This window comes from Python bivittatus, unplaced genomic scaffold, assembly GCF_059951505.1.
Source record: "Python bivittatus isolate LINGU-HERP-01145 unplaced genomic scaffold, Pbiv_v1 ctg000580_np1212, whole genome shotgun sequence".
Lineage (NCBI taxonomy): Eukaryota > Metazoa > Chordata > Lepidosauria > Squamata > Pythonidae > Python > Python bivittatus.
Genome location: NW_028277087.1, coordinates 11,126,381 through 11,140,906, shown reverse-complemented (window position 1 = coordinate 11,140,906; position 14,526 = coordinate 11,126,381). Strand labels below are relative to the sequence as shown.

The following is a 14,526-nucleotide window of genomic DNA, read 5'->3' as shown; positions in this document are numbered from 1 at the left end:
TCACAGGCCAAGAGAAATTAAACATTCTTCCTATGATACCTCCATGGGGGGGACTGCAGGTTGGGGGTTGGAAATATCACCTCAGAACTATCTAAAGGACAGATTCACATAACTCAGTAAACCAAGTCAGTTGGTCTCAATGTGATGACCAAATCTAGAAACTAAATCACGTTAAGATTATCTACATCCACTTCATATTCAGTATTAGTCACTGGGTGAGGCTGTCTACCCATGGTTCACAGTACCATCCAAACCTTGAAGGAAGGGTTAACGAGGTCGGTTTTTTCTTCTGGCATCTGACACAAAAATGAGAACATCCACAAGAGAAGTTTTTCCAGGCACTCTTATCTCATCCTTTCTCTCCCCTTCCCACATGCATATAAGAGAGAGTGAAATAGGGACTAGAAGAGGGTACAGGAGGCACGTTTTCTCCCATACCACCTGTTAACTCTGACTCTGATCAGCCCATTGTGGAATTTTTACAACAGCATTTTTTTAAAAAACAGGAATTGACAGCCACAAAAATAGCTGAGATACCAGCCCAAGTCACTGCTCCCAGTATAATTACACCAGCCTTTTCATTTGAACATCTGGCATCAGATTACTGGGTGAGTAACTAACCCACAGGTAGTGCTAGACTGTTAGGCATCTTGTGCAAACACACCCAATATGATGGAGCTACCAGTAGCAGGAAAGCTGCATAATGTATGCCAAGGGAAGGTTGTGCTAAGCAGCACAGGTTAAAAGATGATGGTCATATCTTTGTTTTTTTGCCCCTACCGTAGTGGTTTTAACTAGCTAATTAAAAAAAAAGACTTTATGGAAAAGTGACAGGAAAGCTTCATTCACTGGATTCCTGCATAGAAACTGATGCAGAAAAGAGGGGGAAGAAATAAGAAAACAATGTTATGGCAGAGCTCTAGAGCTTACTCTTCAATGACTGCAACTGCTTGTAAAGATTTCAGAGTCTTTTCACAGGTGGAGTTGGCTAGAATAAGGCAGGATTTCTGTCTATTCCATTCCAGCTTTGAAGACACACAGGATGGCGAAAATTTGCCCAAGGATTCTCATCCTTTCCTCCCCAAGGAAGCCAGTGACTCTCCAGATTACTCTCAGCAGCCACAGCCAAACAGTGTCACTGTTGAGGAATACTGAGAATTGTATCTGAATGTCACAGATTCCCCTCCCTAGCAAAACATAAAATACCTCTTACTATATGAACCAGAACTGTATACGTTCCAACTGAAACATGCTTGTTTAGGAAAAGCCTCTTGTTGCTGCTTTATTTATAGAGACTGCATATTTGTCCTCTGGAGCTTGGTGTAGCATGGAAAGATTAAAGAAAGACTAATACTGTACATGTTTCCAACTTGCCCAGATAAAATTATCAATTGAAAAAGCAATGTCTAATCCAAGAGCAGATAAACAGATGCCTTCCAGATGCATTGGACTGCAACTCCCACAAACCCTGTCATCAGTCATGCTAATCTAAGTCCAAGAAGAGTTATATAGAATGCAACACCAGGCATAGATTTCAGCCTCCTGAAAACCTTCAATTTATGGACGAGCATTTTTAAAAATCTCTTAGGCTGAAGTTCATTTGCTTGATCAAGTTTTACTAGCTAGCCAGAGGTTGAGTTTTTGAACATTTGAGTACATAAATTGCTGCTGCTTTTTCTCCTGACAAAAAGTCAAAGAATTTGTTCTAAAGTACTTTAGAGTTACATCAGATTTTGCAATCATAATACATATCATGGTTGTCATCCAATTAAATAAATTATGTGATTAATTACTCAAGCACAGTTTAAACCCAAAGATACATTTTGTTTTGATACTGCAGTGGAAAAGCTGTGCCTCTCAAGGTATTATTGGACTAAAACTCTCTTCTGCCACAATTTCTAGTAATCAGTGATGAGAACACAATACAACAGAATCTGAAGGGCTAAAATATAGATTATAGATATTAAGTAAATTATATACCACTTTTCATAGACAATTGCAAAGCAGTTTCCAAATTAAAATATAAAACAGAAGTCCGTTATCTTTATTTCGATATTGCAAACGAGTTATTTCTAAGCATGGTCTGCAGCTGAGGTCCTCCTGTTGAGGACAGGAGACAATGGCCAAACTGGGTATTTGAGTGGAATGCTAGAATCATGCTCAAAAAACATGCAGGACCAGGACAAAGACTAAATTTGATTTAATTTAAATGTACACTTAATTAGAACTGAATTAATTAAATGCAATTAATATTATACCCCATATATGTAATAACTCTTCTACTGACACATTAAACAATTCAGCAGCTGTTTTGAAGAGAGCTTTGGGAGCTGCAGCCAAGGCAGGGGTGGGAGGAGAGAATATACAGGGCCCTGTGGCCTCAGTTACGCATCTCTAGTCACAGACTGAGTGGTGCAGAAAATACACATCTTATAAGCTTAGTCTTTTAATGTCCAACATGAGACAAGGCGGCTCCGCTTCCACCTGCGACTCCATATAAGCCCTCATCTGGTACCTGGCCGTTTTTGAAATATTAGAAAGTGACAGTGTATTTTGTGCAAATTTTTTTATTTCCACATTTATATCACAATGTGTCCACTGAAAGGACCAATAGCAAAGTTGCTCCCTTCTGTGCCCAAGAACACAGAAGTCTAGTTACTGTACATTCACTAAGGCTGTTTTTGCAAGTCGCTTTTGTGATGGATATCCATAAGGCAAACAATATCTAAAGGAATGGTAACAAGTATATTTCCAGCATACAAACAGGCTTCTGTCTCCCCCTTCACAGGACATTTACAAACTAGTAGCACCCTCAGTACAAGTTGGAATTTTCTTTGTTAAACAAAAAACCCCACTTTTTCCCCCTGCTTTCCCGTAGAAAATCTGCAGAAAGGGGTTAACGTGCTTAGGCTGGTGGTGCTGCTGGGAGAACTGTGAACACTTTCTGCAGCATTTCATAGATCTGAATTGAAACTGAAACCAGACTACGCCCCGTGAAAGTCTACGGAATGCTGAGCCGAAGGTGGGCATCTCTCCCGCTGGCCCTCCCTGCACCGCAGAGCACATATCATTGCAAGCCACACCTCCGCATCAGGGGGACTTTTGAAGAGAGATGTAATGCAAAGAAGAACTACCTACAGTTTTGCACAGTTCATTTTAAAACATCTCACTGCCATATTATTTCTTTTAAGAAAATCAAATCAAGACAAATAAATAGACTCAACTACTCTGTGTTAATGTTCCATTTCCACAATTACCCACCTGTACCTGCCTGCCCTTGGATTCTGGCATTCACAAATAGCTGGAAACAGTTTTCACCTTTTGAAAACTAACACTTTCATTTTGCTTTGTTTCTAACAGCTGGCTTGCTAGAGTTTGGAACTCTACTTGTTTTTAATCAAACCTTTGTTATGCCTCCCTTTGCAATTTTGTTAGTAAACTGGTAGCAGCACTTCACAAAAAAGAAGTTTTAACAGGGAAGAAGAAACTGCCAGTGTCCAGCTCTCTGACACACCCTCTCTGCTTTGCGAGCCTCTTTCAGCGTGATGGGGGTAGATGGGGGATGGCACAGCACCTGCCCATTTTACTAACCTGCCAGTGTAAAAAGCATCTTAACAAAATTGTACTCAGTCTAGGCAGACGTAAGGCAGGATGTTCAGGCGCCCCTCATCCCCATGTGGGTCGAGCGATATGCATTGCGTCCAATCATACCAGTTACCCTGTGTATCATAACATCCATTCACGCCAGGCCAGTGGTGGCTGCATATCCTGTCAAGGTCATCCTGCGTCACCTCCCGTGTTACCCCAGGCAAGTCTGCAGGTTTGCTGTGGGGAGCCAGGACATGAGTTTTCCGGGCTTCTCTCCTAGTGCTTTCCTCCTGCTTTAAATATTCAGACATGAAGTAGTGAGCCCCTGGAGTCTGCACCCCTGAGGAGGACAGCAAGCTACTCTGCCTGTTTAAATAGGACTGAATTATTTCATTCCGGGACAATTCTTTCCAATTTGTTTGTTCAAAGGGACTCTGCAGAGGCGGCTTCGGCTCCTGCTTATCTGTGCCTGTCCTGTGCTGCTCAGCAAGAGCAGGAAGATCCACCTGCAAAGAGTCCCTCTGTGCTAAAGGCTTGATCTCACCCGTCATGGGGTCAAAAGTCAGTCGCCGCTCTTTTTTTAACCGTACAGGCTTGACCCCGCCTTCCATCACCTGCCCATCCAAGTTGACCATGTAGTCTTTGGGCCGGTACTTTTTCTTCTTCTTGCTGTCGGACCCTGATGCAGTACTGTCGCTGTCCATCCTTGAAGCATCTGGTGATAAGTCAACCAAGGGTGCCAAAGACTCTACTGAATGGGAGCCTGCTCCACTGCCGGGAGAGGCCCCTGCACTGAGCTGAAGTTGGCCCTCAGGCACTCTTTGTTGCTCCTGGTCATGAAGGGATGCCTCAGGGTCCACTTGATGAGATGCCTCCAGTCTCTTTGCTAGTGCTGGCTGTGGTGACAACTGCACCAGAGAGGGGGGAGGTGGCGATAAGGGCACTGGAACATCCAGAAGAGGGGGCCTTGGACATGGGGCAAGCGTCAAATTCTTGGGGGAGTACGTGGCATGTTGCCGAGCAAATGTTTCCAGCCTGACATTCCTGGGACTGTATGAGGAGCAACGGGGGCTCCTAGGTTGGTTGGCAGCAGCCTCCTCTGCTTTGTCATGCTGCTGCTGCTGCTGCTGCAGCAATGCTGTTTTGAGCAGTAAGGATGTCCCAGAAGTTTTGAAGAGTCCTGGAGAGCTGGTGTGAGGCCGAACTGCATTAATGGGGATCTTGCTGGGCTTGTCATTTTCACTCAGCTCATCCCTGTTGCTTTCTGGCCCTGGGAGAAGACTCACATCTGGAGGGCTAGGAAAACTCTCTGGGCTTCCACCAATCCCATTGGTGGGAGGTGGAGAAGAGTTTTGTAATACTTCATAACTGGCTTTGGAAACTTTCGGCAGCGGCAGAGGAAGCGGGGGGCCTTGAAGACCATCCTTGGGCTCACCTTGCCTCTTCCGGTTCCCCGGCTTTGGAGAGTGCAGCTTTTGGACATCATTTCTATTCTTCACATCTTGAATGGGTTTAGATCCAATCACAGCCCCAGGAGAAGTTTCCACTCGGCAGTTGTGAGCCCCACCATTGGCTGATCCAGGTGGATTTGGCAATCCTCTCAAGGTGGCCTCATTCTGTGAAACAGGCTCAATCAGCTTCTGCCAATTCCGCAACAGTTTTTTGGCCCGTTTGGCAAGTTCCTCATTCTTAGTTTTCTTCCTCACATCGTTGATGAGCTTCCCCAGCCGTGTTTCCTAAGGTTTTTTTTTGTAAAGAACAACACAAAGAAGGTTATAAGGTACCTCATCAAATATCATTAAAGGAGAGACTTCTTTTCTTCTCTCAATGGGTATGTTCTGAGAAGACATATGGCTCAGAACAGGGAAAAAAGTGTAGGGCAATTCTATAGGCTGACTTCTATAAGCCTCACTTTCTTAATCACAGTCAGAAAAGGGGGAAAAATTACAATCCCTCCAGAGGAAGTACAATTAAGGAGCAGGGAGCATGCTGTTATTTGCATGCACGTATCTGTGATGTATCCGTGATATGAGGTGGAAAATTCTCCAGAAAACTTTCTTTGATTGTATATTTTCCTATAGAATTGTTTCTATTTTGAGAAATGACTCCTTTGCTAAAATTAATTTATAAGCCATGAAATATAAACCAAATAGGGCAGCTGTATTTTGATAATGATTCTAACCAACTATAGTATAAAATCATGTTTTTCACATGATTAACAATTCAGGTATGCTAAAATGAAAACATCAGAACAATTTTTAGTACTTTAAGAGCTAGTATGGTATAATGGTTAAGGTGTTGGGCTAGGAGTAGAGAGACCCAGATTCAAATCCACCCACAACCACAAACATTTTCTGGGTGACTTTGACCTAGTCACTCACTCCCAGTCCAGCCTACTTCACAAAGCTGTAGTTGTGGGGAAAAATAGAAAGAGGTATTATGTATACCACCATGGGCTTCTAAATCAAATAACCATCTTCCTAAAAATCTAATCAATGCAAAGCCACTGTTATAATTTCAAATATGTACATTAATTTCCAAATAAATATTTGGGTTTGTTTGAATATATTCTTAACATTTATATTAAAATTACACTGTGCATTTTTTTCAAATACTTCAGTTCAACTATTTTTAATATTGCACTGAAAAAATATTTTGTATAGCATTTGTATCAAACCTATTTGTTAAATAAATAAAAAATCAAATCAATAAGTAAAGCAATAGAACATTTTCCACTTAATTTTTTTTTCCAAATCCATAATCACATTATATATGTATATGCACACAAATCAAGTATCTGCAGAATATCCTTACTAAGGCTGATCCCATCCAAATGTACCTTGAAGTGGCTGAATAAATCAAGCTGGTACCATCACAAATAGATCAAATTAAAGAAAGGAGGTGCAAGTCATTCTACACTTAATAAACAAAGCAGGGTAGCAGAGAATCATCTCAACTGTAAATGGAGTTTGTAGCATCTACTAGTTATAAATTACACTCCCTATTTCTGACTGATGCTGGCAGAGAAAGCTGTGGGCAACTTCCGTGGAATTCCAGACTAGAGCAATAGGTGAGCCGTAACAAGTTCAGACAAGCTGTCAATGCTCTTAATGGTAGCATTCCTTATATGAGTCAATTTTTTTTTATCACAAGGAGAGTCTAAAACCCATGAGCTGTCACAAAATATGGACAATCATACACTACTTTATCCTACTCACTAAGGCTCAAAGTGACCTAACTGCAAATGTTCACAAAAATTAGTTTGGCATGAATCTACCCTTGCTTGCTCCATTTTCTAAAAATGATTCTTATCAAGTTTCTTCTAATTAAGATAATAATTTTGGCCATTATTGACTGGGTGAATATGTAATAAGTAAGGTAAAGAACTGAAGCCTCTATTTTCTGTTACATCCAGAGGGCTGAGTTTTCTTAGGAGGTAAGAAGTGAAAGCGGTGCTTTATTTTTGTGAGGCTCTATGTTTAAATGTGTTTATTATTCTTAGTCTTGTTTATATTTTAGTTATTTTTACTTGTATTTATTTTCACACATTTGCTTATATTAAATCAGTCTGGGGAGTTTCCAATCAAAGCCTTGAATAATTAAAAATATTTACAGTATGTTCCAAGCCCATCCTGATAAGCTCCTAGAATTTTTGTCTGGCTTAAAACAGCTCACATTTGTATCAGCCACAATAACTCACTGCTTGGGTGTTCTTCTCTCCTCTAATCAACAGATGGAGTGGACAGAGGAAGGTGAGAACTACTTGAAAAAAAAGCCATGCAATCAAAAAAGTCAGTTCTGCCTTAGTCACTATGGAATATACACGTCCATAGTCAATAGACATTACAAAATTCCAAAACCAAAAAATAGTAAAACACATTTAAAAAAATGTTTACAGGAACTATAACAAACAGTAATATTTGGTTTAAATCTGCTCGTACTGGGCTTGTCTTGGTTTTACCTTGTCAGGAAAAAGTATCTAAAGAGAGGGTGTAATATTATCAAGAAATAAGAGGTCAAACCACCATAACTCTGCCACCAATTTGTATGAGCAGCTTCCTCTGCCCTACCATGGTGGAGGTGAGATTAGGAGCGGCTACAGAACGTCAGCCAAGGGGACTGGGTTCTCTGGGAATATAAGGTTTCTGTATGAGTTGTCTGAATGTTGGGACACCTGGAGCTTCTTTGGCCTTCAGAGACAGACCAGTAAAATCCTCCGTTTTTTTACTGCTTTTCTTAAGTACACAGGGCATGTTTCTGTCAATCACAGTGTATCATCAAGCCCAACAAGAAGCTGAATATCTCTAAGTACTCAGACTGAGACAAACTATGTAATACATACATTTCCTCCAACAGTTTTAAACACCATGCCTACTTTTGGCAACTTTTCTAGTATTCTATGCTTTTTTTCTTATCAAGAAAAGAATACTTGCTGTAGGAACAAACCTCAAGTGCCTCTTTGGTGATGGGGTATTTCTCCAAGCTGGAGATCACTTCCAGTACTGCCACCATGTTATGTATCTGTGGAAAAAAGGAACAGAAAGTAAGTATCATTTCAGAGAAGAACTTATGTTTTAAGTACACCATGTTACATCACATTGGACAGTATAGCTGCCATGTGTTAGTGGACTCCCTGGAATCTGCAACATGAGAATTGAAATATTTAAAGCAGGTAGTATCAAAAGATGATGCCTTTTCTGTTGAAACTAAGTTTGTCTGGAACTCTTTTTTTTCTACTTTTCTATCTTTTTTTCGGTGCTAAATGAAAACATTTCTAATTCTCTGGGTTCCTTAGGTGTCACCATGTCGATACATGGCTTAAATTGATCTTTTACAGTGTTACCTTACTGCATCTCATTTTATTATGACACTCTAAATTTTATTATTGCCAAATTGCAATTTTATTCTCAACTCAGATATGTAAAGCACCTTAATTATTCTACATGAAGAATGGCTAAAAGAGGTGTCCAATAAATAAAACACATAGCTAGAATTGCCATAAATATGATGTCCTTTGGCAATAGCACTGGCTCCAAAAATTAAGGGGTGGTGATTATTATAGTTTCACTGGGCATACCAGATGCCATATCACAGGCCCAGTGATTGGCATCACAAACTTGCACCTTCCTTTGCATACCATTAACATGAGATGTTCATACACACACGTAACTAAACATATTTCCACATTTTCCATTATTCTCATCTTCTCCCCCATGATATGCAACTCAGATTTGCAGTGGATAGTTTCCCACCCATTCCCCCAGTACAAGTGAAACACGTGATTGGAGCACTTTTGAAAATGGGTGTTCTCCAACCATTCTGTCCCTTACTTTCTAGAATGTTTACGGAAAACACCGCTAAAGAGGAGAGTACTATGAAGTTTACAACAGAAAAGGTACATTAAATAAATGAATAATCTATGGCTGGCAATAGTGGGCACTTTCATTAAGACCAACTAAAAAGTCCTACGTTCATCAGCAACCCGCATTTTTATAAATAATCCTATTACCACAGAATATAAGAATTGGAAGGTACCTTGGAGATCACCTAGTCCAATCTAGTGCCCCAGTTCAGGGAGCCACCACAATTCTTTTAGACTTATTTACCAGACCAAAACAGCTGTCTACAATGCATGCCTACAGAAAGGAAAACTACCCTAAAGGAGAAATGTTCCACCGTACATGGCACTAAGGTAGAGAACATGAAATGATATCCTAAAGTATACTACTTATTTTAAAAATATATATATTTATAGATCACCTCTTATTTTATGAGTGTGGTTTAACATTTAAAAAAGAGAAATTATCAGCTAAGAATGACAAGGAAATAAATGTGCTTTAACCCAATTATTCTGCTTTATTTAGTAAAGGCTGGGGTCATCTGAATCCACCAGAAAACAGCAGTAAGATGTCACTTCAAACTGCCTGGAAGCAAAAGGCACCACACAGGGACAAAAGGTGTGTCTAGATAGACTTTGCACAAAGCCTGCCACAATATTAAAATCATATTAACCAATCTGCAAAAACATTTAATGTCTGTAGAAAGGCAACAAATATAGTATAGCATTTAAGATATTCTCAGACTAGGATTGGAAGACTCAGGTTTAGTTCCCTCTCATCCATGAAAGCTCACTGAGTGACTTTGGCCTCTCTGAATTCAGCCAACTCATAAGGTTGTTGTGATGAGGGAAAAAAACTGGAGGGAGTGCTATGTATGCTATGTTGTGGTCCTAAGGAAAAATGAAGCATAAATTAAAACAATCAATAAACAGCCATAGATATGAAAGAAAAAATGCTACATCTTCCTGACATATATCTCAAGAATACATATTTCTGATAAAGCGTACGCTGTCCTCCAAACATTTGAAATGTAATATAATTATTATTAATGCTACAGAAAATGTAGTGCTGTATTAATAGCATTGTATTAATAAGTCAACTACATATGGTTCAAGCAAAAGATAAGCCACATGCTTAAAAGGAAAAGCCAAAACTTGCAAATATATTCAGACTTTCTAAAGAGAATGAAAATTTAACTGAAGTTTGGAAGAGCCAATAGACTCTTCTACAACATCATCGTTTACATGTCACGTATCTTTATATCAGAGTAAAGTGACTACTTCCATAGATGTAGAGCACAGTAAAGAGAAGTCCATCTGGACTTTCTCTTTTCCCCAATTTACCTCACAGTGATACACTCACAGTGATACAAAAGAACTCAGACACACACCCGTCTCTCTGCTTATGGCAGCCAAAGAAGGACCATATGAACCCATGGAGGATCTAGATAAGTCAAAACCTGCTCAGAGCTGCCAAAGAAGAGTGACTAGTAACACAAAGGCCTGACTTGAAGTATGGTAAATGATAAACATCCAGGAATTCTTAACAAAGGCCTGGCACAGTGATTCTAGTTCAGCTTAATATAACTGTCAATACAAATTTTCTAGATCTTATGCCTAACAAATGTTGAGAATTATTTCCTCTCATTAGCTCTTGTATATATGTGTCTTTAACCTGGGAAGTCTCCATGCAAAGAAAAACATAATTTTATGCACACCTTCCATTGGACCTCATTTTTTTCTCCAATGCAAAATAAGCAAATCATATATACTGTATTATATATCACTTGAGTAATCTGCAACAGAGTTACTCTAGTTACTCACTAGAGCTACTGCACTATCAGAAAAAATGTTTTTTGATTAAGTAAAAGAGTACATTTTTGATTTTCTTAGAAATGTAATCAATAAAAACAAACTCATTGTAATGAATAAGGAGAAAGTCCAAAGATTCAGGTTAACTAGGTTCCTCTGCATAAATAAAATCCCTCTCTCCCTCACCCCTCAAAAGCAGGGCAATATTATTGCAGGAGAAGAATTATCTGCCATTATTTCGCTATAATCAAAAAGATGGGTCAGGAGGGAAAGAGCAGCAAGAAAGGAATGGTTGCAGAAAATATGGGCCAGGAATAGAGGAATTAGGAGATGCAGCAAGCTGAAGTAATAAGTTTACAAATTTTAAAGGAGTACAGCTCAGGACCCCCATTCTACAATTATACTGGGGTTGGGAGGACTAGAACAAAAATGCAGAATTTCCCTGTCCAGACCCACAGAGAATGAAGTATTGTGCAAAGTGGATTCACACATACCTAACACTTGCAAGATTAGGGACAATACACAAAGGCAAGGCAAGGCAAGGCAAGGCAAGGCAAGGCAAGGCAAGGCAAGGCACAGATGCTACTATGCTAGCAAATGTTGGCAAATGATGTATTAGGGAGCACGTTAATACAGAATGCATAGGTGCTCTGAGAAAGAGGTAAGGTGAAATATTTCAAGAAGAGGCCCTTGAAACAGAAAATATTAGCCAAAAGTATCACAAGCCTCCTTCCTCAGCCCCAGCAAGTACCAAATTCTTGCTCACTGGCAGATCATCATTGTCCAGTTCTGAGCCATACTGCATGGATTATGCTACTCTGAAGGAGAAAGGGGGAGGGAAAAATGTGTCAGACAGAAAACACTATTTGTTTGGGTAACTGGGGAAAGAGAATGGGAGTACAGTAAATGATAGGCAAAGGGCTAAAAATGAGAAAATAAGCCTCAGGCAGCATTAACTATTAGGCATTACAAAATACTTTTCTGAAGCATTATAAAATAACCAAAGAAATTTTGGAAGGGTTGGTCAATCCTTTTCTTGCAGTACCAATTTTTTGGCAAAACAATGGGGGGGGGGGCAAATTGCTCCAGTACACAAGTAAATGGAGGGACAGAAAGAGAAGCGGAGAAAACAGAGAGTAGAGATTTCAGAATCTTGCCACAACCCCTATCAGAAGTATGACTTGTTTAAATATAGACATCCATGAACTCTCTCTCACACACACACGCGCACATGCACACACACACATATACATATACACAGACATATATCCACAACTACAGGAATCCTGCCCCTAAGCAGGATAAAGATGGTTCCCATTCTCGGTAATCCTTGACCAAGACTTCTACAGCTGGGTGCCCTACACATGTGTTGGACTACAATCCACCATGGCTAAGTCAGCATGGCCATGTCACCTGGGACTAATGGGAGCTATAGAGTAATAGAGCGACATAAAATTAGTTTGAGACAGGCTGCCCACTCCCTGTTCATTTACGCTCTACTCACATTGCTGTTGGGGTCGATGGCCTGCAGCAGCCGGTCCCTGATCTGCTGCGGGGACGGTCCCGGAGCCGCTGTCATTGCCTCCCTGGGGGAGGAGGAGCCCCGGGCCCAGCAGAGTGGGGGCGAGAGGAGGCCCCACCGTCCTCCCCTCCTCCCTCCCTCTCTTTCTCACTCGCCGGCCTCGCCGCGGGGCAACTGGAGCCGCATGTTCCGCCGGGCTCACGCGCCCCACCGGCCCGGGGGAGGAAGGATATCACAACTGCTCGGGGAGAACTGAAGAAAATAGCGTGACCCGACTCGGCCTAGAGTCACCCGGGCCGCGGCTGTGCTTCGCTCGGCTCCACCGAGGAGACGGAGGAGGAGGCCGAGCTCAACTGTGGGCAGGAGCCAGCCCCGCGCGGTGCACCCTGGGACACGCCCGACGCTGACGGCGGCCGACGCAGGGACGCAGAACGTCGCGTCTGTGACGACACGACGCAGGGCATCGGGTGCTCCCGCCAAGTATACTGAGAGAAGTGGTGGGGGGAGAGGAAGAGTGAGTGCTCGGCGTTCTGTTCGACCATAGTGTGTATCCGCGACAGGCATTCACGCGCGGGAAAAGTCTGAGCCGTCCGCGCCTGCGCAAAAGAACCCGCGGAGGTGGCTGGAAAGGGGTAGAGTGCAAGAGCCCGAGGCGGCGGAGGTGGGGGGAGGTTTGGAAACGGCAAAAAGGCGGGAAAAGGCGGCGGACCTACGACTGCTCCGTCGTTTCTCTCACTCGTGCTTGTTGACCTGATAGTTTTGGTTATTTTAATTATATCCCGTTTGTAATGTACGAAGATAGTTTTCTGTCTTCGCGCCTCGCACTCGTTATGTCAGATCTATTTTCTCTCATCTTGCTGGTAATCAGACCGATTCTCACTTTATTTACAGACTAATAGTAAGCAGGTGGTACTTCTGGAGGGATAAAATGATTTCTCACTCGATCGTTTTGGAAGGCGGAGGAGGTTTTCCACCCTCTTTCACCATTAGCACCGAAGACCACAATTCCCAATGGCGTAGATTTAATGAATCCAAGTTGGAATGCATCCGTCACTTTAATATATTTCTCAGTTCCAGCACAACTAGTCAGAGATACACATTGCTGATTAACACAATTTTCCCAAGTGATGGAAGCAGAGAGGTTATCTAAACTAGTAAAAAGATAGTTAACCAAAAATGATCTTGCAGCTCCTTGATTCTGGATAGATCTCCCAATATGGAAAAGAGAAAATAGATGAAAAGCACTAAACAAATTTGCTTTGGAGAAGAGCAGCTCTTTTATACTTCTCCTTTCATACTGCTCATACTTCTTTAAACACACAGCTCCTTTTTGTCTCTATAACCTTGTACTCTGATCAGCTGGTTTTCATCCATCTTGCATTGGATTATTGTTACAATTTAGAAAAATGTTTGGGGAAGAATCTAGTCTCTGGCAGTTCTGGATCATGGATGTTCATGTCCTGACTGTTGGTACTTTTATCCATCAGTCATACTTTGATCGGGTTTTGGGCACCTCGTTCTTTCAGTCCACCCTTGCATGGTGTTGCACATCCATGCACCTGTGCATTCAGATGGACTGCATGGCCCATTCGACTGAGAATTCATCATATAGTTCATTAAGCTTACTATACCTCACGATCACTAGAAAAGTTCATTTGCTGAGCAAGTCTAAACAGGTTACATTCTGTTCAAAAATGAATTCTCGTTGCTTCAGTTAGCCCTTAGTTTCTGTATATCTGAAGTACCCTTTCAACAATGCACATTTACCCTCATTTAGGTAATCAATGGCAGACTTCCCCAAAGTATAGATAGATGCCATAACAATCTCTTGGTAATTAAGCATTAGAGTGTTTTGTTTTCTAAGGTAAAATGTGGGCATATTTGGAGCAAATTGTATTGGCTCATCACTGAAGTAGTCCTAGCTAGCCCTGTGAAATGCAGTCAACCTTGGATTTTGACCCAAAGTCCAGTCCTCAAAATATGTCAAAAAACACAAATCCACTAGAATATTAAGAGGTCCTAATACAAGTCACTTAAGCTTGCTTTTTTTTCTCCCTCTCTGTACTAAAGGGGCTGATCAAGCATATACATGTTTATGTGGGTCTATTTATAAACTTATTTTAAAAATACATTCTTTTCTAATGCTGCTTATTCCCAAGAAAATATGGTGAATGATCATTTATCTTAACATGATTAACTAATTTTAAATTAATTAAAAATGATCATTTTATTTCTGTACTCATTATGAAATGTTGATTTGTGAACC

The 14,526-nt window shown here is 41.1% G+C and overlaps 1 protein-coding gene across 1 annotated transcript; it reads right to left on the bottom strand.

Moving 5' to 3' along the window:
- Positions 1–1,665: 1,665 nt before the first annotated feature.
- Positions 1,666–12,656, bottom strand: MED26 (mediator complex subunit 26). The gene is made up of 3 exons (XM_007424488.4): positions 12,243–12,656; positions 8,035–8,109; positions 1,666–5,324 (listed from the first exon to the last, which is right to left on the bottom strand). Exons 1-3 carry the CDS (start codon positions 12,315–12,317, stop codon positions 3,627–3,629), a joined length of 1,848 nt encoding a protein of 615 aa, XP_007424550.2. The 5' UTR covers positions 12,318–12,656; the 3' UTR covers positions 1,666–3,626.
- Between the last annotated feature and the right edge of the window lie 1,870 nt (positions 12,657–14,526).

What these genes read in the sequence shown, in the direction of transcription:
- MED26 (XM_007424488.4), bottom strand. Translation starts at nt 12,317, where the DNA reads ATGACAGCGGCTCCGGGACCGTCCCCGCAGCAGATCAGGGACCGGCTG. An exon ending in CCATCGACCCCAACAGCAAT is followed by an intron (nt 8,110 to 12,242) that starts GTGAGTAGAGCG and finishes TTTTTTCCACAG; the next exon opens with ATACATAACATGGTGGCAGT. An exon ending in TCACCAAAGAGGCACTTGAG is followed by an intron (nt 5,325 to 8,034) that starts GTTTGTTCCTAC and finishes AAAAAACCTTAG; the next exon opens with GAAACACGGCTGGGGAAGCT.